This window comes from Scyliorhinus canicula, chromosome 4 (genome assembly GCF_902713615.1).
Source record: "Scyliorhinus canicula chromosome 4, sScyCan1.1, whole genome shotgun sequence".
Taxonomy (NCBI): Eukaryota; Metazoa; Chordata; class Chondrichthyes; order Carcharhiniformes; family Scyliorhinidae; genus Scyliorhinus; species Scyliorhinus canicula.
Window position 1 is genome coordinate 146332680 of NC_052149.1, and position 24900 is coordinate 146357579.

Consider the following 24900-nt stretch of genomic DNA (forward strand, 5'->3'; position numbering starts at 1 on the left):
GACAGTGACCCAGAGCTGGGATCGAACCTGGGACCTCGGTGCTGTGAGGCAGCAATGCTAACCACTGCGCCACCGTGCTGCACCTCAATGATAGGGAACATTCAGCTTCAATCAACCTTGCTCCATTCCTTCATAATTTGAAACACTTCTTGAACAGAAATGCAAAGGTGGGTTTCTTTAATTTCGCAAATATTGGAATCCTATTGCCAGTTAGCTGTCAGATTGGTTATAATTTTGTTTTTGTGCAATAGTATAACACAGAGGATGGTAGGAATGAAAACAGGGGGAGCTGATTTCCATCCGGGTCCATAGAGAAAGGAGGGAGAGAAGGGAGAGGGAGAGACTGGTGGGGGAGCCCCTAGATGTGGATAGGAGGTACGCGGAGGCCCCAGAGGAGGGATTGTTGGGGGAACGGCGTAGCTTGCAGGCCAGGTTCAACTTGCTGACCACCAGAAAGGTGGAGACACAGTGGAGGGAGGCGCAAGGCGCGGTTTATGAGTATGGGGAGAAGGCGAGCAGGATTCTGGCGCATCAGCTCCGCAGGCGGGATGCGGCTAGGGAAATTGGTGGAGAGATGGATAAGGGTGGGAATGTGGTGCGGAAGGGGGCAGAGGTGAACGGGGTCTTTAGGGACTTTTACAAGGAACTGTACCGGTCGGAGCCACCGGTGTGTTTTGGGGGGGGGGGGGGGGGGGGGGGGGGGGGGGGGGGGGGAGATGGAGAGCTTTATGAACAGGCTACGTTTCCCAAAGGTGCAGGAGGAGCTGGTGGAGGGGCTGGGGGCGCCGATTGAGTTGGAGGAGCTAGTCAGGGGGATTGGTCAAATGCAGTCAGGGAAGGCGCCGGGGCCGGATGGGTTCCCGGTGGAATTTTATAAAAAGTATGCGGACCTGGTGGGCCCTCTGTTGGTGCGGGCCTTCAATGAGGCATGGGGGGGGGGGGGGGGGGGGGGGGGGGGGTTTCCCCCGACGATGTCACGGGCGCTGATTTCTTTGATCCTGAACCGGGATAAGGACCCCCTGCAGTGTGGATCATACAGGCCAATCTCGCTCCTCAATGTGGATGCTAAGTTGCTGGCGAAGATCCTGGCCACCAGGATAGAGGACTGTGTGCCAGGGGTGATACATGAGGATCAGACAGGATTTGCCAAGGGAAGACAGCTTAACATGAATGTGCGGAGGTTGTTAAATATTATTATGATGCAGGCGGTTGAGGGGGAGGCGGAGATAGTGGTGGTGCTAGATGCAGAGAAGGCCTTTGATAGAGTTGAGTGGGGGTACCTGTGGGAGGTGCTGGAGAGGTTTGGATTTGGGGAGGGGTTCATCAAATGGGTGAGGTTGCTTTATGAGGCCCCGATGGCGAGTGTAGTTACTAATGGAAGGAGGTCAGAGTACTTCAGGCTCTACCGTGGGACCAGGCAGGGGTGCCCCCTGTCCCCTTTGCTTTTTGCACTGGCAATTGAACCTCTGGCTATGGTGTTGAGGGAGTCGGGGAGGTGGAGGGGTCTGGTGCGGGGTGGGGAGGAACATCGGGTATCACTGTATGCGGACGACCTGCTGCTGTATGTGGCGGACCCAGTGGGGGGAATGCCGGGGGTAATGGAGCTGTTGGCGGAGTTTGGGGGCTTCTCGGGCAATAAGCTGAATCTGGGTAAGAGCGAGGTGTTTGTAGTGCACCCGGGTGATCAGGAGGAGGGAATTGGTAGGCTCCCGTTTAAGAGGGCAGTGAAGAGTTTTAGATACCTGGGGGTGCAGGTGGCCAGGAGTTGGGGGACTCTCCACAAGCTTAATTTTACCAGGCTTGTGGAGCAGATGGAGGAGGAATTTAAAAGGTGGGATATGGAGCCGCTATCGCTGGCGGGTAGAGTGCAGTCCGTCAAAATGACGGTGCTCCCGAGGTTCTTGTTCCTTTTTCAGTGCCTGCCCATCTTTATCCCTAGGGCCTTTTTTAGGAGGGTAACTAGCAGCATCATGAGCTTTGTTTGGGCGCATGGGACCCCGAGGGTGAAGAGGGTCTTCTTGGAGCGGGGCAGAGATGGTGGGGGGCTGGTGTTACCCAACCTCTCGGGGTATTATTGGGCGGCCAATGTGTCGATGGTGCGCAAGTGGGTGATGGAGGGGGAGGGGGCAGCATGGAAAAGGTTGGAGATGGCATCCTGTGGAGGCACAAGCCTGGGGGACCTGGTAACGGCGCCGTTGCCGCTCCCTCCTACGAGGTACACCACGAGTCCGGTGGTGGCGGCTACCCTCAAGATTTGGGGGCAGTGGAGGCGACATAGGGGGGAAGTGGGGGGCTCAATGGAGGCTCCGCTAAGGGGGAACCATCGGTTCGTCCCGGGGAACATTGATGGGGAGTTCCTGGGGCGGCACAGAGCGGGCATCAGAAAGCTGAGGGACCTGTTCATTGACGGGAGGTTTGTGAGTCTGGGAGAGTTGGAGGAGAAATTTGAGCTCCCCTCGGGGAACATGCCCTGGAGAGGGTTAACTCTTCTTCTTCATGTGCGCGGCTTAGCCTCATCCAATTCAAGGTGATGCACCGTGCCCGTATGTCCTGGACTAGGATGAGTAGGTTCTTTGGGGGCGAAGACAGGTGTGTCAGGTGCTCGGGGAGTCCAGCGAATCATGCCCATATGTTCTGGGCATGCCCGGCACTGGAGGAGTTCTGGAAGGGGGTGGCAAGGATGGTGTCGAGGGTGGTGGGATCCAGGGTCAAGCCAGGCTGGGGACTCGCGATTTTTGGGGTTGCGGTTGAACCGGGAGTGCAGGAGGCGAGAGAGGCCGGTGTTTTGGCCTTTGCGTCCCTAGTAGCCCGGCGGAGGATCTTGCTACAGTGGAAGGATGCGAGACCCCCAAGCGTGGAGACCTGGATCAATGACATGGCGGGATTCATTAAGCTGGAGAAGGTCAAATTCGCCCTGAGAGGATCGGTACAAGGGTTCTTTTGGAGGTGGCAGCCTTTCCTCGACTTTCTGGCTCAGCGATAGGGAACTAGGTCAACAGCAGCAGCAACCTGGGGGAGGGGGAAAAAAAGGGAGGGGGTGTTGACTATGTTTATTTAATTTAATTTATTTTCAAGTTCTCTTGTTGTTTACCGGGTTTGGGGGGTGGGGGGGGGGGGGCCTCGATATATGCGTTGCTACGGTTTTGGGGGTGTTATGCTTATTATGTTGTTTTATTGTTGTTTGTTACTGTTTGTTGTTATATATTTTGTAAAACATTTTCAATAAAAATTATTTTTTTAAAAAGGAATGAAAACAGGGAGAGATGAATGTATAACAGGCCGGTGGTCATCTCTTACACTATCACGCTAACATCTCCCCCAGTGTACCAGGTATTAAAGAGGGGGCAGGATGAATAAGAATCGCAATAGCTGCAGCAGCCAGCAATAAGCGATCCATTTTCAAACCACAGGCTGACTTCACCAGAGCAGGCGATGTCAGGGACTAACTGGGAGCTGGGGGAAAGATTGGCGCAGACCAGGGGCTATATTGTGTTGAACTTACAGAGGCTGCGTCTGCATTGGGCAGTACAAACAGTTGATTGAGAGTGGCCCACTCTCGGACGCACTCTCCCTTGCATTCTGGAGTGTGCCCATCATGCAAACTGTGCCTCTATTGTGGCTTCTCCTCACAGTTCAGAAGCATTTCTTTGTGAGTGGTGCGGAGCCAGTGGTGTGACACTCTGTCTGCATTGTACCATGCACACCCAAAACCTCTAACAATCCCTTATGGTGCTCAGCAATCTACACCGCAGAAGTGGACAGTCTCCAAAGCATCCTCTTCAGGTTGGGAATTCTCATCAGTTTGTTTTTTGCATTGTATTTGCTGAAAAAGATTCTTAACTTAAAAGAAAATGGAATTTGAAAAATGCAAACGAATGACAACCTTTAGGCAACAATGGAACGTCCGATTGGTGTCAAAAGGATTAATGCTGAGTCTTATTGTCTGGTTAACTTGGAAAGAAATGTATTCGAAAATATCTTAATGATGGAAAAGTAAGAGCTAATTAATGATTTCTGATAAATAGCACTGAGTGGGAAAAAAACAAATTCAGTGACTGAACCAGGGAAGAAGTCAACAAGTCTAGTTTTGCCTTTTCGCTTAACATTCAAAAATATCAAATTCCTGTGCAGAATTACCAATTCAGTGTCTTAGTAAATGACCGTTTGTCTGCTGTGGTTTGTATTGATTTGTTCTGATATATGAAAGGAATTAGTCAGTTTTTTTTACCTTTGAGGTTAGAACCAGTTGCTCAATAGATAAACAGATCATAGAGCACAATAGGAGGCCACTCAGCCCTTCTTCACCTCTGCCTTGGGACAGACGTTTCTCCTTTTGCTCTCTGCATTTGTCTTTATCACTACCCTGTTGTTATGCCTCTCTTCCCCCTTTCTTGCACCATTTCAATGTATCCATCTGTAAGTATAATTTGCATTCTTACACGTCAGTCTTTTTCTTTGCTTTCAGGAAAGCTGTGTTATTCTACGTAATATGAATTTTAGTCACTTCCCATGAGTACGTCAGATTTTTGCAATGGGAAATTTGGGCTTTGTTTTTTTAAAATGCAGTTTAATTTTTCAAGGTTAATTAAGGTGCATTTCCTCTTGATTGTTAAAAGATGCTGCGAATTCCAGTTACCAGTGGCATGTTATCTTGTGATTGGCTAAGATGGCAATTTGGTAAAATAAATATTTTAATGCACATGGGGTCTTGCAAGACCCCAGGACATTGCAAAGTCCTTTCTAAACATTGGAGATCTTTCCTTCAAGGACAGCCACTGCTGTAATGTTGGAAGCGTGGCAGCCAATTTGCAGGAAACAAGATCCCACAAACAAAATACTGATCAGAAAATATGTTTTACTCATGTTGCTTGGGGGATACATATTGACCAGGGAAAGTTCTCCTGCTTGCTTCTCCAGAATAATAGAATGGGATCTTTCAGGTCCCCTGACAGGATCAATTTTTCTTATTTGAATGTCTGATTAGTTTTTTTATAAAAAAAACTAATGGCCCTTTCAGGAAGGAAATTTGGCCTACATGTGACTCTGGACCACACCAATATGTAGTTAAAATGGTCTAGCAAACTACCCAAATAAGGTATGATTGCTGGCCTTGCCAATGACATCTACATCCCATGAAAGGAAAAAAATAAATGAGCCATAGTTGATATTTCCATCACCAAATCAAGAAGGCCAGAAGCCTGACCTTTGATTAGTGTTGGACAGTTCAAGGGCTTCAGATAGCTTCAAACCTAGGGGCTAAGGAGAGGACTAAATCAAGCAAGATTCCTGTTCACCATTACTAATAACCCCAGGTAGAAGCACATTGGGTGAGAATGACACCAGCCTTGCTTGAACCTCGTACCAGGAAAGAATTAGCATCTCTGGAAGTCAGGAAGAGTTACAAAGTTAGTCATTAAGGTGGCTCCATTAAACAAATCAGGCTGAGATTTCACAAAGGGTTTATCACCATGTTGGACATAAGCTGCTGTCGTTGGTTACACTTCTGTGCCCAGATCGTCTAAGTGAAGAAAGCAATATTGGACCTTGTGGGCAGCAGCCCTAAAGTCCTAGTAAAAGGATTGGAACAAAGTGCAGGGGAACGGTATTAGAATAAGGTTAAGGTAAGGAGTTGGGTGGGATTGAGATAGAGAGATTGCTGTGAAATTTGGGGGGGGGGGGGGTGAAGGCAGTCTGGGGGTTGGAGTAGAAAGTGTTGGAGGGGAGATTGGGAGATTGGGGAGAAGAATTAGAGAAAGTGGGGGAAGAAGTTTGGAAAGAGTGGGTGGGGGAGATTAGAGAGGATTGGGTCGAGAGGGGGAGGGTGAGAGTGGGGGAGAGGAATTGGAGAGAGTGGGATAGAGAATGGGGAGGAGGATTGGGACAGAGTGGGGGATGGAGACTGGGGCAGGATAGTCGGGAGGGGCGACTGGAGACCATGGGGAGGGAAGTGGGCGTAGAACGGGGAAGGGAATTGAAGAGAGTAGGGGGTGGGAATTGGAAGATGTGGGAAGGGGGACCAGATTAGACAGTGGGAGATGAAAATTTGTTAGAGATTGGGGGAGGGGGGTTGAACAGGGTTTGAGGAGGGGGATTGTAGTGGGTTCATTGAAGTGAGAACAACACCAATTCCTCTGGAGTCTGTGTCGATCACTCCTGCTTCTCAAAAAAGTATCTTTTAAACCTGCCTGGGATGTTCTGAAGCAGGGCAGGACCAATATCTGCACCAATCATTGTTGACTAATTTCTGGATGGGACCCATCACCACGTGGGAGCCTGACAATTTCAAGAAGCCAAACACCACCCATCCGCCACAACTTTAGCAGTGGGAATAACATCAAAGCAGATTTGCCTTTCCAACTGCTAAACTTTGTGAGTGTTTAACAAACCTAAATACAAAACTATTTCTATGACAGCATCTAACTTAATGAGATGAGTGCAACGCTATAACTGCAGGAACTCCATCACTTTGATTTAAAACAATATAGATTTAAAGGAAGTCTGAAGAACATTTATGGATACCACAAAAATGCATACTCCCAGAGAGGGAGAGTACTGGGTGTGCAGGGAACTTTCTCCGACTACATATTTGGAATCTTAAAGCTTCAAACTTTGTTCCCTAACTATGGAATTCAACCCTCTCCCTGGCAGCAGTTGGTGATTAAACTAGTCTGTTTGCAACCTTGATATTACATTTGACCCTGAGGGGAGCTTCCAGTCTTATATTCGAGCCATTGCTAAGACCGCCCCTTTCCCCCTCCGTAACATCATCTGACTTTGCGCCTGTTTCAATTCATCTGCTACTGAAACCCTTATTCATGCCTTAATTACCTCTTGAATTGACTCATCCAATGCACTCCTAGCTGGTCTCCCACATCTACCCTCTGTAAACGTGTGGTCACCTAAAACTCTGCTGTCTGTGTCTTTAACTCGTACCGTGTCCCATTCCCTTTTAATCCTATGCTCACTGATTTGCACTGGCTCTTGCTAAAGCAGCTTCTTGTGTGTTTTTTCAGTTACCACTCTTGTTCTCAAATCCTCCATGGCATTTCGACTCCCTATTGCTGTCCCAATCCTCCTCCCCCATTCTCTATCCCACTCTCTCCAATTCCTCTCCCCCACTCTCACCCTCCCCCTCTCGGCCCTATCCTCTCTAATCTCCCCCACCCACTCTTTCCAAACTTCTTCCCCCACTTTCTCTAATTCTTCTCCCCAATCTCCCAGTTGGGCCGGTGCCAACCAACGCATGCGCAGTGGCCGCCCCGCACAAACATGGCGGATGGATCCAGGCTCGCCGGTGGAAGAAAGGAGGCCTGCCGACAGAGAGACCGGCCCACGGATCGGTGGGTCCCGATCATGTACCAGGTCACTCCGGCGCTTCCCCCCCCCCCCCCCGAAGGGCGCCGAAGTCAGCTTGCCCGGGGCGCCAGCAACCCTAGGGCCGGCGCTGGTCTCCTGCAGTCTGACAAGGCTTTGAGATATCTCTGCTCCTCTAATTCTTGCCACTTTTGCATCCTCAATTTTAATCTCTCCACTATCAGTGGCTGTGCGTTCAATTTCTTACACTCCAAGCTTTTGGTCATTTGAATTAATATCTCCATAGAATCCCTACAGTGCAGAAGGAGGCCATTCGGTCCATCGAGTCTCCAAAATTAGTCTTCCAAGGCCCAATTCCTTTCTCCCTTATCCCTGTATCCCCAGTTAACCTGCACATCCTTGGACACTAAAGGGCAATTTAGCATGGCCTATCCGCCTAACCTGCACATCTTTGGACTGTGGGAGGAAACCGGAACACCCGGAGGAAACCCACACAGACACGGGGAGAACGTGCAAACTCCACACAGATAGTAACCCACAACCGGATTTGAACCCAGGTCCTTGGCACCTTGAGGCAGCAGTGCCAACCACTGCGCCACCGTGCCGCCTTGTGAGACCCGGTGTCCTAATTTACTTTATAATGTTCCTGTGAAGTGTCCCTGGAATGTTTTACTTCATTAAGTTGTTATTGCAGTGTGATAGTTCGGTTCTGAAGAGAATACAAGCCCAATCTATCTAACCTGTTCTCGCCATTTAATCTTTTTGCCCCAGTCTCATTCTGGTGAAGTGCCAGTGGCATGAAGTCAATGGTATGCAACATTGGCATCAAATATATAAAAAATTAAATTAGGAGTAAAATGCTCGTAGCGAAACCCCTTATTTATTATTTTAAAAAGGATAGCCAGTAATCTGATAATAAAATCAATAAAAGACAGGAACACTCAGCGGTCAGACAGAACCAGCAGTGAGGAAACCAGAGTGAACATTTCAGATCAATCTTTCAGCGGAACTGGTCGAAACATCACAGATCATTTCACCCTTGTGTTTATTAGGCTCCCCCAGCTAAAATTTCTCTTAGGTTGACCGGGGGGGGTGGTGAGGGGGGGTAGAATTTCTAATGGTAGGAGAGCACAGAGCTATTTATTTGTCAAAAATACATGTTTGTAAAATTGCCTTTTAGAAAAACGATTATTATTTCAGCCCTGCAGTTCTGTGGCTACAGGTCTTGCAAAGGGGCTGGTCGAGAGCAGCTAAAGTCTTCGAGCACAATGAGAGTTCAGTTGTTGTTCTGACAGATGTGGGAGTTCACACAACATCCATTGCTCAGCCTGGTTTAAATCATCTCTTTGTTCTCTCTGCTCCATTGTCTATTGTGCAGGTCTCAATGAGTCTGATTGTCCCCAGCTGCTGTGTGTACATGTCCCATTGAGGGTGAGGTCTGCACCATGAACACATCACACTGCAACCTGGCACTTATAGTCGTGTGTCTCTTCCAGGGTGAGTACCCAATTCCACCAATAACTGTGCTAAAGTTTTGAAACTGCATGGGAGGAGACAATTCAACTCTTTGAAGAAGCTACTTAGTCCCAAATCCCATTGCAGAGCTCTACAATTCTTTTATTTCCAAACATATATTCCATTCCTGTTTGGAACATACAATTCAATAATAGTAATAATAATCTTTATTCGTGTCACAAGTCGGCTTACATTAGCACTGCAGTTAAGTTACTGTGAAACTCCCCGAGGCGCCATATTCTGGCGCCTGTTCGGGTACGCTGAGGAAGAATTCAGAATGTATAAATGACCTTGCGACACATCTTTCGGGACTTGTGGGAGGAGCCGGAGCACCCAGAGGAAACCCGCGCAGACACGGGGAGAATGTGTAGACTCCATACAGACAGTGACCCAAGCCAGGAATCGAACCTGGGACCCATGGCGCTGTGAAGCAACAGTGCTAACCACCGTGCTACCGTGCCGCTCTGTATAGACAATGCATCCCAGATCAGAACAATATGCTGCATTAAATACCTGAGTAATTCTCCTGCGACCTTTGTTTGTCAACCCACCGCCCTTCTCCTTATTTGCTCAGGAGGTGTTATGACTGGAATGCATGACTTGCACGGCTAGCGCAGGTATGATGGCCTTCCAATGTGCTCTAAGATTCAAAGATCCTATTTGATGATAATCTATCAAAAGCCCCCCATCTCTGTTGAACACGTCTGTTAAATCTCCCAAACGTCTCTGCACGAAGTAGAAAAATCCCAATTCTAACAATTCTTCACGTAATACAAATCATTTTGATTTTATTTATGTTTCTCCTCCTTTCATGACTGTTACCAGGCAGCAACCCCATGGCTGATGGTCTCCATCACCCATCTAACTATTCTCAGTTTGCGAGCTAAAAAGTGGCTAATGCGAGAGGAGTCAAATCCATAATCTTTTTTTTTTCGAAATTTAGAGTACCCAATTCAATTTTCCAATAAAGGGACAATTGTTAGTGTGGCCAATCCACCTACCCTGCACATCTTTGGTTTGTGGGGGTGTAACCCACGCAAACATGTGAATGTGAAAACTCCACTTGGACAGCGACCCAGAGCTCCGCGAAACTGGGACCTCAGCGCTGTGAGGCTGCAGTGCTACCCACTGCGCCACCATGCTGCCCTTCAGTTCCATAATCTTGACATGGCATGCCATGGGATCCGTGGTGCAGAAACAGGACCATTACTGCAAATTTTTATATTCCTCATTATCATCTAGCAAGTCTGGGCGGGATTCTCTGATCCTGTGGCTAAGTATTAATGCCGTTGTGAACGCCGTCGCGTTTCACAGTGGCGTCAACAGGCCCCCAGGATCAGCGATACTGTACCCTACAGGGGGCCAGAACAGGACTGGAGCGACTCACGGGCACCGTGATCTGCGCATGCGCGCTACGGCCGGCACGAATTCGCGCATGCGCGTTACAACCGGCGCAAACTCGCGCAGGCGCGCTAGTTTCCTTCTACGCACCAGCCCCGACGCAACATGGCAGAGAGCTACAGGGGCTCGGCGCGGAGGAACACATGTGAACGGCGCCGACGGGACTTGGCCTATCTCGGCAGCCACTCGGCCCATCGCGTGCGGAGAATCGCCGGGGGAGGCCACGTAGAGCGGCCCCGACCAGTGCCGTACCAACCGCGCGGACACCAATGCCGCCGATTCTCTGGTGACCGGAGAATCAGCGGACCGGAGTCAGAGCGGCATCACGTGAATCGCGCCCCCTCCCGCCAATTCACTGACCCGGTCTGGGGTCAGAGAATCCTGCCCCCTTTCTAGTGTGTGCGTGTGCGCATGTGTGTGTGACTGTGCGCATGTGTGTGTGTGTATATATGTATGTGTGCCTGCATGTATGTGTTTGCACATGTGTGTGTGCACATGTATGCGTGCATGTGCTGCATGAATGAAATGAAATTAAAAATCGCTTATTGTCACAAGTAGGCTTCAATGGTACGGGAATTGAACCGTGCTGCTGGTCTGCCTTGGTCTGCTTTAAAAGCCAGCGATTTAGCCCAGTGTGCTAAACCAGCATGTGTGTATGCATGTTGGTGTGCATTTGTGCATGTGTGCTCAAGTGTGTGTATGTATGTGCATTTGTGTACGTGCATGTGACTACTGTCGTGGAATAGCCCAAAGACATGGCTCACAAGTAAAGGATGGACAGAATGCCACAGAGCTGCTGAGGTGGTGTATCTTGTTCTGAATAAAGGGAGAAATAAAGGAGAAAGTAAATATTAATATATTGAAGATATCAGTTCATTAATTTTGCTAAGTTATGTGTGTTGGATCACAATTACTTGACTGTGAAGCAGAAAATGCTTTGTTGATTTGCCATTGGCTATTTATAGTATGGTTTCAAATTTATTGTATTGTTTTATAGATGGAAGCAATTATAGCACGCTTATTTTATTTTATTTTTCTAATTTAGAGTATCCAGTTCTTTTCTTTCCAATTAAGGAACAGTTTAGCATGGCCAATCCATCTACCCTGCACATCTTTGGGTTGTGGGTGTGAGACCCACGCAAACACAGGGAGAATGTGCAAACGCCACATGGACAGTGACCCGGGGCTGGGATTGAATCTGGGTCCTTGGAGCCGTGAGGCAGCACTGCTAACCACTACGCCACCCTGCCGCTCCAATTATAGCAAGCTAATGTGGAGCAGAAGATGAGTTGCTCAGAGGCAACCTAGATTCAATCACCTGACTGGAGGAGTGCTGTTTGAAATAATCGGCGTGGGCACCACAAAGAGCATTCGTCCCTTTTTCAGCACTAACCAGCAGGGTTAAGAAATAAATAAGCAAAGAACTTGCATTTATATATTACCCTTCATTACCTCATTTTGTGTGGATATTGGGTTCAGATGTGATGTGATGCCCCTTAAAGTCAAAAAACCATCTACCGCATGCTGTCCTGGGAACATGCCTGGAGGATAGTGAATTATCTAATAATTGAGTATTTAACTATTTAACTGTAATCAGGAGGTGGGCATTCACTGGGGTTTCATTGGAAATGCATATGTGTAATGTATAGCTCCTTAAATAAAGGCATATAGTGGCTGGAATTCTCTTTGGGATTCTCTTTTCCCACTGGCAGTGCACCCACCCATGGGGTTTCCTGGTGGCTTGGAGTGGCTTCAACGGGAAATCCCATTGACAAGAGGCGGGAGTAGGGAATCCCGCCACCAGTGAATGGTGTGCCGCCGAGAAACATGCAGCTGGGGGACCGGTGAATACAGCTCAATGTCTGTAAACACTGGGTTCCAGTTCTATCTTCAACCACTTGTTCCTCAGCATAGGTCAAAGATGGCAAAGAAACAGAGGTAACTGAAGGCAATAGACTTGCACCAAGCTGAAGTCAGCTCCTTCTGGAGGGCAGGATGGGGTAGAACAAAGATTATTCAGTGTTGTAAGGATTTTGAAGGTGTAGCCATCTCAGATGGCCACCTGCAAAGGACCATGGGAATTATGGCCAACCCAGGACTCAGACACACTCAGAACTTGTGTGTGTATTTGCAACCCAGATAGCTAGACGCGATTGAAACCCCCGCTCATTTGCATACTGATGGACCATTTCCCCAGAACAAAAGGACTGTACTCAGGTAACCGATACAGATGCAGACTAACCGGTGCCACTCCCTTTGCTAAGGATATCTAAGGAAATAAGGGAGAGTATCAAATTGAAGGAAAAAGCATATAAAGTGGCAAAGATTGCTGGGAGATTAGAGGACTGGGAAATCTTTAGGGGGCAACAGAAAGCTACTAAAAAAGCTATAAAGAAGAGTAAGATAGAGTATGAGAGTAAACTTGCTCAGAATATAAAAACAGACAGTAAAAGTTTTTACAAATATATAAGACAAAAAAGAGTGGCTAAGGTAAATATTGGTCCTTTAGAGGATGAGAAGGGAGTTTTAATAATGGGAAATGAGGAAATGGCTGAGGAACTGAACAGGTTTTTTGGGTCGGTCTTCACAGTGGAAGACACAAATAACATGCCAGCGACTGATAGAAATGAGGCTATGACAGTTGAGGACCTTGAGAGGATTGTTATCACTAAGGAGGGAGTGATGGGCAAGCTAATGGGGCTAAAGGTAGACAAGTCTCCTGGCCCTGATGGAATGCATCCCAGAGTGCTAAAAGAGATGGCTAGGGAAATTGCAGATGCACTAGTGATAATTTACCGAAATTCACTAGACTCTGGGGTGGTCCCGGTGGATTGGAAATTAGCAAACGTGACGCCACTGTTTAAAAAAGGAGGTAGGCAGAAAGCAGGAAATTATAGGCCAGTGAGCTTAACTTCGGTAATAGGGAAGATGCTGGAATCTATCATCAAGGAAGAAATAGCGAGGCATCTGGATAGAAATTGTCCCATTGGGCAGACGCAGCATGGGTTCGTAAAAGGCAGGTCATGCCTAACTAATTTAGTGGAATTTTTTGAGGACATTACCAGTGCAGTAGATAACGGGGAGCCGATGGATGTGGTATATCTGGATTTCCAGAAAGCCTTTGACAAGGTGCCACACAAAAGGTTGCTGCATAAGATAAAGATGCATGGCATTAAGGGTAAAGTAGTAGCATGGATAGAGGATTGGTTAATTAATAGAAAGCAAAGAGTTGGGATAAATGGGTGTTTCTCTGGTTGGCAATCAGTAGCTAGTGGTGTCCCTCAGGGATCCGTGTTGGGCCCACAATTGTTCACAATTTACATTGATGATTTGGAGTTGGGGACCAAGGGCAATGTGTCCAAGTTTGCAGATGACACTAAGATGAGTGGTAAAGCGAAAAGTGCAGAGGATACTGGAAGTCTGCAGAGGGATTTGGATAGGTTAAGTGAATGGGCTCGGGTCTGGCAGATGGAATACAATGTTGACAAATGTGAGGTTATCCATTTTGGTAGGAATAACAGTAAACGGGATTATTATTTAAACAATAAAATATTAAAGCATGCCGCTGTTCAGAGAGACTTGGGTGTGCTAGTGCATGAGTCACAGAAGGTTGGTTTACAAGTGCAACAGGTGATTAAGAAGGCAAATGGAATTTTGTCCTTCATTGCTAGAGGGATGGAGTTTAAGACTAGGGAGGTTATGTTGCAATTGTATAAGGTGTTAGTGCGGCTACACCTGGAGTATTGTGTTCAGTTTTGGTCTCCTTACTTGAGAAAGGACGTACTGGCGCTGGAGGGTGTGCAGAGGAGATTCACTAGGTTAATCCCAGACCTGAAGGGATTGGATTATGAGGAGAGGTTGAGTAGACTGGGACTGTACTCGTTGGAATTTAGAAGGATGAGGGGGGATCTTATAGAAACATTTAAAATTATGAAGGGAATAGATAGGATAGATGCGGGCAGGTTGTTTCCACTGGCGGGTGACAGCAGAACTAGGGGACATAGCCTCAAAATAAGGGGAAGTAGATTTAGGACTGAGTTTAGGAGGAACTTCTTCACCCAAAGGGTTGTGAATCTATGGAATTCCTTGCCCAGTGAAGCAGTTGAGGCTCCTTCATTAAATGTTTTTAAGGTAAAGATAGATAGTTTTTTGAAGAATAAAGGGATTAAGGGTTATGGTGTTCGGGCCGGAAAGTGGAGCTGAGTCCACAAAAGATCAGCCATGATCTAATTGAATGGCGGAGCAGGTTCGAGGGGCCAGATGGCCTACTCCTGCTCCTAGTTCTTATGTTCTTATGTTCTAAAGCCCAAACAGTCAAGGTCAATGACCGCTCAGGACACGCCCAGCCATCAAGGCACCCGCCCCTTTATTGACCAAAATCGAAGGCAGTGATCGAAGCCTGTCGAATTATTGGGTCCAAAGCTAAGGACCGCCCCAGAGAGCGCTAAATCCCAGAGGGATTGAAAGAAACACAGCCATGTGTTCGGTCTCCCTTGGCCCCGGCCTACGCCTAAAACGAAGTGTAGCATTATGACCAGAAGACAAGTTCAAGACCAACGATCGCTACCAGACGGATGAGCCTAGCAGAAACGAAGCCACTCGTCTCCCCAGCCACGCCGGATCCGAACAAAGGCTTTGGGCGCGATTCTCCGCTGCCCACGAATGGTCGGAGAATAGCGGGAGGGCCTTCCCGACAATTTTCTCGCCCTCCCCGCTATTCTCCCCCCCCCCCCCCCCCCCCCCCCACGGGCGCCCCACGACACGAATTGCTGCTCGCCGTTTTTTACGGCGAACAGCGATTCTCCCCAGGCCGATGGGCCGAGTTCCCAGGCTTTACGGCCGTTTTCACGAACGCGATCACACCTGCTCTCTCCGTTCGTGAAAACGGCCGCAAAGTGCCGTCCCGGGCAACCATGGCACCGATTGGCACGGCCGCACCACGGCCGTGCCAAGGGTGGCATGGGCCTGCGATCGGTGGGCACCAATCGCGGGAAGCGGGTCCGATACCCGCGCACTATTTGTTCTTCCGCCGCCCCGCAGGATCAGTCCGCGGGGCGGCTGAGGGTTATGACGGCCCGCGCATGCACGGGTTTGACGCGTCTGCGTGATGACGTCATCCACGCATGTGCGGGTTGGAGCCGTCCAACCCGCGCATGTGAGGCTGACGTCATCGTGCACGTCAGCCGGTGTGACGCTTGGTGCGCGGACTTAGTGACGGTCGCTAAGCCCGCGATGCCGTGCTTCACGGGGCCCCGCTGATAGCCCCACCCGGGGGGGAGAATCGGGTCCTGGGAGGGGGCGCGGAGGCTGCCGTGAAACATGGCCAGTTTCACGGCAGCTTTTACGACTCGTCGCATTTGCGGAGAATCGCGCCCCTTGTTCATCTGCAAAGAGCCGGTTGCCCTGAAGTTAAGTGTAGGTTATTGTAGTTGTTAGGTGTAGTTTAACTTCTGGTGTTTTATGTTGCATGTCGAAGTAATCCTTGTGTGTAAATAAACTATCTTTGAACTTGAACTGACTAACTGGTTGTTTGGTCTTTGATCGATATCCGGTAAAGCCTTGTGGTGGTATCATTTGATACCTGGCGACTCTGAAAAGCAATATTATCATTAATAACTGCCATATCTAGTTAATTTGGCAACATTCTTGGTGCGGATTGGTGGGATAGTATTCCATTCATTAAAAAGAGCAACATTATTGGTGACTGCGGTGCCAATTGGCAACAAAGGTCTTTAAATGAATTGTAACATTCACTCTCACCTGTGCCCTTACAAATCAATATTGCCCCATACAGAATTGGTCAATTCAGAAACAAATGATAAACCAGCCTTGATCTCCCTATGCTTCCTCCCTGCAGGGTCAGTCTGCCAGTGGTCTGTCTGGGTCGATGATGCTGTTTACATTTGGGAAGGAGAATCTGTGATATTGAACTGTTCCTTTCAGTACCCCGATCCATTGCGAGACCCCTCCACCGTGACCGCCAGGTGGCTGAAGAACTCTCCCTTTCCGAATAACCAACAGGCTGCTGAAATATACAACAGCAGGAACATGGAGCGAGTCTCGCCCGACGTGCAGCTGATCGGAGATCTGAATGAGAGAAACTGCTCGCTCCAGATTGACAACATCCACAAAGCAGACACCGGGATTTACTACTTCAGATTTGAACTGGGTCAGGGCAACAACTGGTCAGGAGAAGACGGGATCAGTGTTCATGTATATGGTAACCTAGAATTTGTATACTGTGTGCAAATTTTGTAAGGGCAGAATTGGTATTTATGTGATATCCTTTACACCTACATCATATCCCAAATACTTCATAACTATTTAACTAATAAAGCGTATACACAGTTGTAATGGAGGAAAGTGGTAGACATTTTGAACAGAGCAATGTGATAATGGCCAGATAACATGTTTTGAATAATTATATCCCTGGGATAAATATTGACCAGGACACTGAGTAGAATTTTCCTGCTACTCTTCAGTGTAATGAATCCCTACAGTGCAGAAGGAGGCCATTCAGCCCATTGAATCTGCATCAAGTATTCGAAAGAGCGCCCTACCCAGGTCCATTCCCCTGCCCAACCTGCCTTATCCCACAACCTAACTTGCACACAAAGGGGCAATTTTAGCATGGCCAATCGAGGAAACCGATTGAGAGGAAACCGGAGCACCCAGAGGAAATCCATGCAGAGACGAGGAGAATGTGCAAACTCCACAGAGACAGTCAGCCAAGGCTGAAATTGAACCCAGGCCTCTGGCGCTGTGAGGCAGCAGTGCTGACCTCTGTACCACCTTGGATCTTTTATGTCCACCTGTGCGGGGAGTCAGGGCCTTGGTTTGAATATTTCACCTGAAAGACAGCGCCTCTGACAGTGCAGTGCTAGACTGGGATGACAGCCCAGATTTTTTGCTTCAGTTTCTGGAATGGGCTTTGAGCTCACCTTCTGACTCTAAGGCTGTATTACTAACAGTGAACCACATCTGACACTCTGAATGTAGGAAGATCAAAACATAGGATGACGGTACTAAGGAATGAAACATGCATTCTGGGCACACGATAGATATGTCAAACACTCCCAGAATGGGTACCGGCAAAACTAGATCTACTATTAATAATAAGAAGCACTTATTGCCACAAGTAGGTTTTTATGAAGTTAGTGTGAAAAGCCCCGAGTTGCCACATTCCGGCGCCTGTTCGGGGAGGCCAGAATGGGAATTGAACCCGCGCCGATGCCTTGTTCTGCTTTACAAGCCAGCTGTTTAGCCCACTGTGCAATATGGATGCAGCTAAAACATTGATGTTTAGAAGCTGACAGAATTGACTGGGAGATTGTGCTGTAACTTTGTTTGATTTTCCCACTGCAAAGGTCGCCCTACGAAGCCGTATATATCTGTCCCGGAAGAAGTGCTTGAAGGTGATGAATTGGTGACTTTGACCTGTACTTCCACAAACATTGACCAAAGGGGGAGAGCTACTCTGAGCTGGGATGGTATCTCTGATCTGACGGAATTGGTTCCCAGGACTGAAGAACAGTGGGCTGGATACTCCTGGTCACTCACAAATAATTTTGCATTCATCCCATCCTACCAGCACCACAACAGGATCATCAAGTGTATGGTCAATTACATACCATACCCATACACAGATGAAACCTACTTAACATTACAAATAAGATGTAAGTTCAAGAGGCTTTCAATGATTTTCAACTACAGACAGAACCCTGAGCCATATTAATAGAATTTTGAGATAAATGTGAAGATCAATGGTTAGGTTACACAATAGAAATATCATGAAGGAGATTGATCTGGCAAATCCATAATTGATCTATGTATGGGAAAAGGGCAACGCTTGTCTTTCAACTCTGAGACTCTTATTGCCTCATTAAACACGCTGCGTAATGCTTTGCAGTGCTGAGGAAATTCCTGCTTCTTTTTGGTCAAAAAGACAGTGTTAACTGCAGGGATGGAGAGAAAGGGCAAGGAAGGAAGAAATTGAATAGGAAGAAGACAGGGATCAATGAGGAAAGAAGTCAGGAAGGCAGAAGATGTGAGCAAGAAAGAAGAAATGAAGCAGAGAAGCAAAATGGGCAAAGACAAGGAGAGAACATGCCAGAGAAGGAGAAAGGAAAGGATAAAGGAGTTATGTACAAACATGCAATGGTATTCTTGATATCCACAGTATAAACAGACAGTAGTTTATCTGCTATCTACAGGTAATGTGTTAAATATAAACTTGGCAATAGTATTCCCTAGTGAGCGATGTGGAAAAGTACAAGGATTTTCTTGGTACCAACATGTCATGGGATTATATATAGACATGTAATGGCATTCATAATTCCTACAAGTAATGTGTTATTTATAAACATACAATGTGTTTCTCATAACGTTGGTGATAAATGAAGTAGGTGAGGAACTTGTGGATGTTCCAATTCTGAAATTCCAAAACTTCCTTGACTCAGGCATTGTCCTCTTGGATTGAGAAATTTCACTCCAGTCTTTCAGAATGGTAGGAGAGATAAACCAGGAGATAATGTGGAAGTTACCGGCTCTGTTATTAGGGACATAGGGCTGAACAAATGTTTGAACAACTATAAACTGATCAGACAAAGCCAGCATGGATGTTTAAAGGGCAAGATATATCTCACTGCTGACTTTATTTTGAGGCGGTAACTAAAAGATAGATTAAGGAATGTCTAAAAGTGCCATTTTATGTCGGCTTCCAAAAGGCATTTGCTAAGATTCCATTTAACAGGTTGTGAACAAAAATGAGAGTGCAGCAAATTGGATGTAGCAGTTTGGGAGGTATTAGACCAAGAATTGAGAATCGTGCTCATATTGAGTGGACATAATGAGCGGAGTGCCCCAGGATCTACAATGGGACCTTTCACCATATTCTTAGATTGCATTAATGAAGAAATTGTATATCCAAGTTCGCTGAAAACACAAAGCGAGGTGGCATGGCAAATAGTATAAATGGGAGAGGAAAGTTGCAAAGTGGGTGGGAGAAGACAGTCTAATGCAGGGAGGTGTGATGTTACCTATTTTAACTATGACAATCATTTACATGACTTGCTACAACAGGCTCTTCCAATTCTGTGTTTTGTTGTCACCCATAAAGTATAAACACATACTTTAAATGTCAATTTAAATGTTTTTTGTACCTCTAGACCCTCCGAAAAACACAGTCCTTCTTGTGAATGCATCACAGGAAGAAATAAAAGAAGGTGATTGCGTTACATTGGTGTGTGTCGGCAACAGTTTCCCTGAAGCTAACTACACCTGGTACAAGAAAGACAGATTCACAAATAAAACAGCAGTTCTGAATACTGCGAGTAGCAATATGTTATTCCAAAAGATATCGAGGAAGAATTCTGGATTCTATAACTGCCTGGCCACAAACTATTTGGGAAGCAGTTTGTCTTCAGAAGTGGAAATTGATGTGCAATGTGAGTATTTTTTTGTATATTCGTTCATAGGATGTGAGCATTGCTGGCTCAGCCCAACATTTAGTGTCCATCCCTAATTGCCCTTGAGAAGGTGGTGGTGAGATGTCTTCTTAAACTGCTGGAGCCCATGTGGTCCATGTATACCCACAGTGCTGTTAAGGAGGGAGTTCCAGAATTTTGACCCAATGACCCAGAAGGAACGGCGATAGGGGCAGAACGGTAGCATGGTGGTTAGCATAAATGCTTCACAGCTCCAGGGTCCCAGGTTCGGTTCCCGGCTGGGTCACTGTCTGTGCGGAGTCTGCACGTCCTCCCCATGTGTGCGTGGGTTTCCTCCGGGTGCTCCGGTTTCCTCCCACAGTCCAAAGATGTGCGGGTTAGGTGGATTGGCCATGCTAAATTGCCCGTAGTGTCCTAAAAAGTAAGGTTGGGGGGGTTTGTTGGGTTACGGGTATAGGGTGGATACGTGGGTTTGAGTAGGGTGATCATTGCTCGGCACAACATCGAGGGCCGAAGGGCCTGTTCTGTGCTGTACTGTTCTATGTTCTATGTTCTATATTTCCAAGTCAGAGTAGTGAGTCACTTGGAGGGGAACTTTCAGGTGGTAGTATTGCCATGTGTCTGCTGCCCGTGTCCTTCTAGATGGTAGCAGTCATGGGTTTGGAAGGTGCTGTCTGAGAAGTCTTGGTGAGTTTCTGTAGTGCATCTTAAAGGTGGTACACACTACTGCTACTTTGCATCGTTGGTGGAGGGAGTGAATGTTTTTATGTGGGGTGCCAATCCAGCAGGCTGCTTTTTTCTGAATGTTGTCAAGCTTCTTCAGTACTGTTGGGCTTGCACTCATTCAGGCAATTGGAGAGTATTTGGATATTTATGTTCCCTGAATTTAATTAAACATTTCAAAGGTATGGTATTGTAATAGTTACAGTACTATATCAGTATCTCATTTTTTGCAAGTTCATCTGGTAACATCTGAGCTGTAACTGGTTGTAAAATGACAGTGAAACATGTTGAATTGTAGTTAAAAATCCAACTAACTAACCGATGTCCTTAAGGGAAGGGGTTTGCCACCCTTGCTTGCTCTGGTCTACATCTGACTCTCCCACACATCCTGAAGTCTTCTGATTGCGCTGTTTTTGACATAGAATAGCAGTAGTGCAGAAGGAGGCCATTCAGCAAATCAAGCCTGCACCGACCCTCTGAAAGAGCACCATACCTAGGCTCACTCCCTGGCCTATCCCCATAATCCACCTAACCTGCACAACTTTGGACTGTGGAAGGATACCGGAGTATCCTGAGGAAACCCACGCAAACATTGGAGAACGTGCAAACTCCACACAATCATCCAAGGCAGGAATTGAACCCGGGCCGCTGGCACTGTGAGGCAGCAGTGCTACCAATGTGCTACTGTGCCGCCCCAGGAACTTTTGTTGTTGCATTGAGAATTGCACGGGAGTCTCTGTCAGTATCACTCTACCAGCAGGCAATAACAGATATACCAACGTTGAGGCCAACAGATTATGCAAATGTTTGGAGCTCATCAAATGTGCATGTACAACCGGGTGCAGTAATATACAAAACTAAGAATCCGGTTAAGTGTAGAATGCACTTTACTAACTTGCAGTGGAGAGGCTAGCATAGCGCCAGCATATGGGTTAGGAGGGTCCGACTTTCACTTCCCTAAAGATGGCACAACTTAAATATACAATTCATCTCACAGACAACCTCTTGTATCTTTCAGGGGAGATGGTAGTGCCATGATTATGTCACTTGATGTGTATTCCAGAGGCCAGGCTAAATCAGGAATTATGGACCTAGCCATTAGTGATGAATCTAACATCGATTGATGTATAAACCCATCTAACGTCCTGCATTGAAAGAGATCTGCTGTTCCTCCCTTTGAAAGGGCCTCAGTTTAGCACAGGGCTAAATCGCTGGCTTTGAAAGCAGACCAAGCAGGCCAGCAGCACGGTTCGATTCCCGTAACTACCTTCCCGAACAGGCTCCGGAATGTGGCGACTAGGGGCTTTTCACAGTAACTTCATTTGAAGCCTACTCGTGACAATAAGTGATTTTCATTTCATTTCATTTCATTTCATTCACAAGTCAGGTGGGGTGACCAGCAATTAGAGTTGGGCAACAAATGTTGGCCTTGTCAAGTGGCACTCATATCTCATGTAGGAAAGAAAAATCATATCCAACCAGTCTATGATGCCAACATGTCCCACCTGCCTGTGCCTCAAACTAATAACTCATTTCTTCTTTGCATTACACCTAGCAATAATTATAGGGAACTCTGTGCTCTATTGTTTTGTTTCCACATGGTTATTTAATCATAAATATTTATGGATTTCTAACCCAAAAGTAGGGCAAGAAAAAGGGCCATGGAGAAAAAGATAATAGATAAGCACCTGTTATTGAGACAATATGTATCAGTTTTGCATAAAAGGGAGACATTCTACCTCTTCCCCAAGATTTGTGATAGGAATGTAGAAAATAGGAGTAGGAGGAAGCCATTTGGCCCTTTGAGCCTACTCCCCCATTCATCATGATCAGGGCTGATCATCCAACTCAATTGCCGAATCCTGCCTTCCCCCTATAACCTTTGATCCCCTTTGTGCCAAGTGCTGTATCTAACTGCTTCTTGAAAATTTTGGCTTCAACTGCTTTCTGTGGTGGCAAATTCCACATGCTCACCACTCTCTGGGTGAAGAAATTTCTTTGCCCCGTTTCTTCAGACTGTGACCCTGGTTTTGGACACACCCGCCATTGGGAACAGGCTTCTTCCATCTACCCTGTCTAGTCCTGTGAGAATTTTATGGATTTCTATGAGATCTCCCATCATTCTTCTGAACTACGGCAAATACAATCCAAAAGCACTCAATGTCTCCTCATACGTCAGTCTTGCCACCCCAGGAATCAGTTTGGTAAACCTTCTTTGCACTCCCACTCGAGCAAGAACATCCTTCCTCAGATAAGGAGACCAAAATTGCACACAAAATCCCATGAGCCTGACATAATTGGAACACGCAACCTTCTGACCTGGATTCAGATGCAGTATCATTGCGCTATTAGCCCACCATAGCCATTGCCGCCCTTTGATATACATGCATTTTTTGCAAACAAGTCTTCCTCCTATGAGTCCTCTTCAAGATGATGAGTAACATTGAAGAGTAACCTGAACACCCCTCCCTGCTTTGAGTGATGCAATCAACTTATCTTAGGTTAGCAATGGAGAGGTTACGTAGAGCCCAACTCTCTCTTTGCAATGGACTGCACTCATTGAATAAGATTAACCTTAGATCACTAGTATCAGTCTCAGCTCTAAATGAGAAGCTCTTAGGTTCAATTTCACTCAGGGACTTATACTGACTGCCCAGTGCAGTACTGAGAGACGGTCGCATTGTCAGAGATTTCAATGTTTGGTTGAGACACTAAACTTCAGCAAATCTTGGTGGAATCTCATTAATAATAAGTAATGGCATTACTTTGTAGTTTAACAGGAGAGTTGCCCTGGCCAACCTCTATCTCTCAACCAAGATCACAAAATAAGCTTATCGCATTGTTGTTTGTGGGGCCTTTAATTTTATTTGCACCGGTTTTCACATGAGGTCTCCTTCCCCCCCCCCCCCCCCCCCCCCCCCCCTCCCCTTCCCTCATTGGTAGTTTAGTTCCCCTCTTAGTGTTTCCGTCTGCCTTGGGTATTGTGCTCCACTTCTTTCTGCTGGGGCTTTTAGTTTTTATTGTTGGGAGGGGGGGCTTGCATGGACCTTCCCCTCCTTCCCTTGTCCCCGTGCTTCGTTTTGTGCTTCCCTTGGGTTCCTTTCCCTCCCCTCCCCCCTCTGCCGCTTTCTCTTGTGTGTGCCTTCCCTTGTCTTTCACCCTCTCATCCACCCCCCCGCCAGCTCTTCCTCACCGCTGTTGGCCTTCAACAGGTTTTGGAACATGCTGATAAATTGTCCCCACACTTTGCGGAAGCCCTCGTCCGACTCTTGGATGGTGTACTTGATCTTCTCCAGGTAGAGAAGTTCCGCCAGGTCTGCCAGCAAGTCTGCAGCTGTGGGTGGTGCTGCCGATCGGCAGCTGAGCAGGATTCTCTGGCATGAGATTAGGGATGCAAAGGCCAGGGCGTCGGCCCTCTTCCCCATATGAAGATCTGGCTGATCCGATACCCCGAAGACTGTCACTCTCGGGCACGGCTCCACTCTCACCCCCACAACCCTGGGCATCGCCTCGAAGAAGGCTGTGCAGAACCCGACAGGTCTGGGGCAGGCCCAGAACATGTGGGCATGGTTGGCCGGGCCTCCCTGGCACCGTTCATATTTGTCCTCCACCTCCGAGAAGAACCTGTTCATTCGGGTTCTAGTTAGGTGGGCCCGTGGCACCACTTTAAACTGCATGAGGCTTAGCTTAGCGCAGGAGGAGGTGAAGTTGGCCCTGCTCAGTGCTTCGCTTCAGAGTTCGCAACCCACTTCCATCCCCAATTCGTCCTTCCATTTCCGCTAGCTTCCTCCAATGGCAGTCTTGCCCTGTCCAGCAATCATCCGTATATGTTCCCACAGTTCCTCCCCTCCTTACTGTCTGTGTTGATTAGTTCCTCTAGTAGAGTGTCTCTTGGGGCCCTGAGTACTTTGCCGTCTCCTTGCGGAGAAAGTGTTTAATTTGGAGGTGTCTGAGCTCCTGTCCCATCGGTAGGTCCATGTCCTCTGTCAGCTCGTCCAAGGTCATGAGTCTGTCACCTATGTAAAACTTCCTAACCGCTATCATCACACCATCCTGCCTCCATTTTTTAAAGGTGGCGGCAAGCATGGCTGGAGCAAAGAGTGTCGCTCTAAGCGGATGATCTGCTCCTCTACATTTCGGATCCACAAAACAGCATGAAAGCAATCATGCAACTTCCGAAAAAGTTTGGAGCCTTCTCTGGCTACAAACCCAAAATGGAAAAGAGTGAGGCATTCCCAGTGAACCCGAACTGGGGAGGACACAGTTCAAGGGGCTTCCATGAGGGCTGGTTTAGCTCACTGGGCTAAATCGCTGGCTTTTAAAGCAGACCAAGGCAGGTCAGCAGCACGGTTCGATTCTCGTACCAGCCTCCCCGGACAGGCGCCGGAATGTGGCGACCAGGGGCTTTTCACAGTAACTTCATTGAAGCCTACTCGTGACAATAAGCGATTTTCATTTCATTTCATTTCAAACCTTCCCGAAACAAAATTGATACCTGGGG

At 47.3% G+C, this 24900-nt stretch overlaps 1 protein-coding gene across 1 annotated transcript in view; it reads left to right on the forward strand.

Annotated features, from left to right (window-relative positions):
- Positions 1 to 3478: 3478 nt before the first annotated feature.
- The window catches only part of LOC119964258, a 159463-nt gene continuing 138041 nt past the window's right edge, over positions 3479 to 24900 (forward strand). The window contains exons 1-5 of the mRNA XM_038793537.1: positions 3479 to 3783; positions 8693 to 8811; positions 16088 to 16450; positions 17598 to 17906; positions 19398 to 19676. Of these exons, the coding sequence (XP_038649465.1) occupies positions 8760 to 8811; positions 16088 to 16450; positions 17598 to 17906; positions 19398 to 19676 (1003 nt within the window). The 5' untranslated portion in view covers positions 3479 to 3783; positions 8693 to 8759. The remainder of the gene's footprint in view (positions 3784 to 8692; positions 8812 to 16087; positions 16451 to 17597; positions 17907 to 19397; positions 19677 to 24900) is intronic.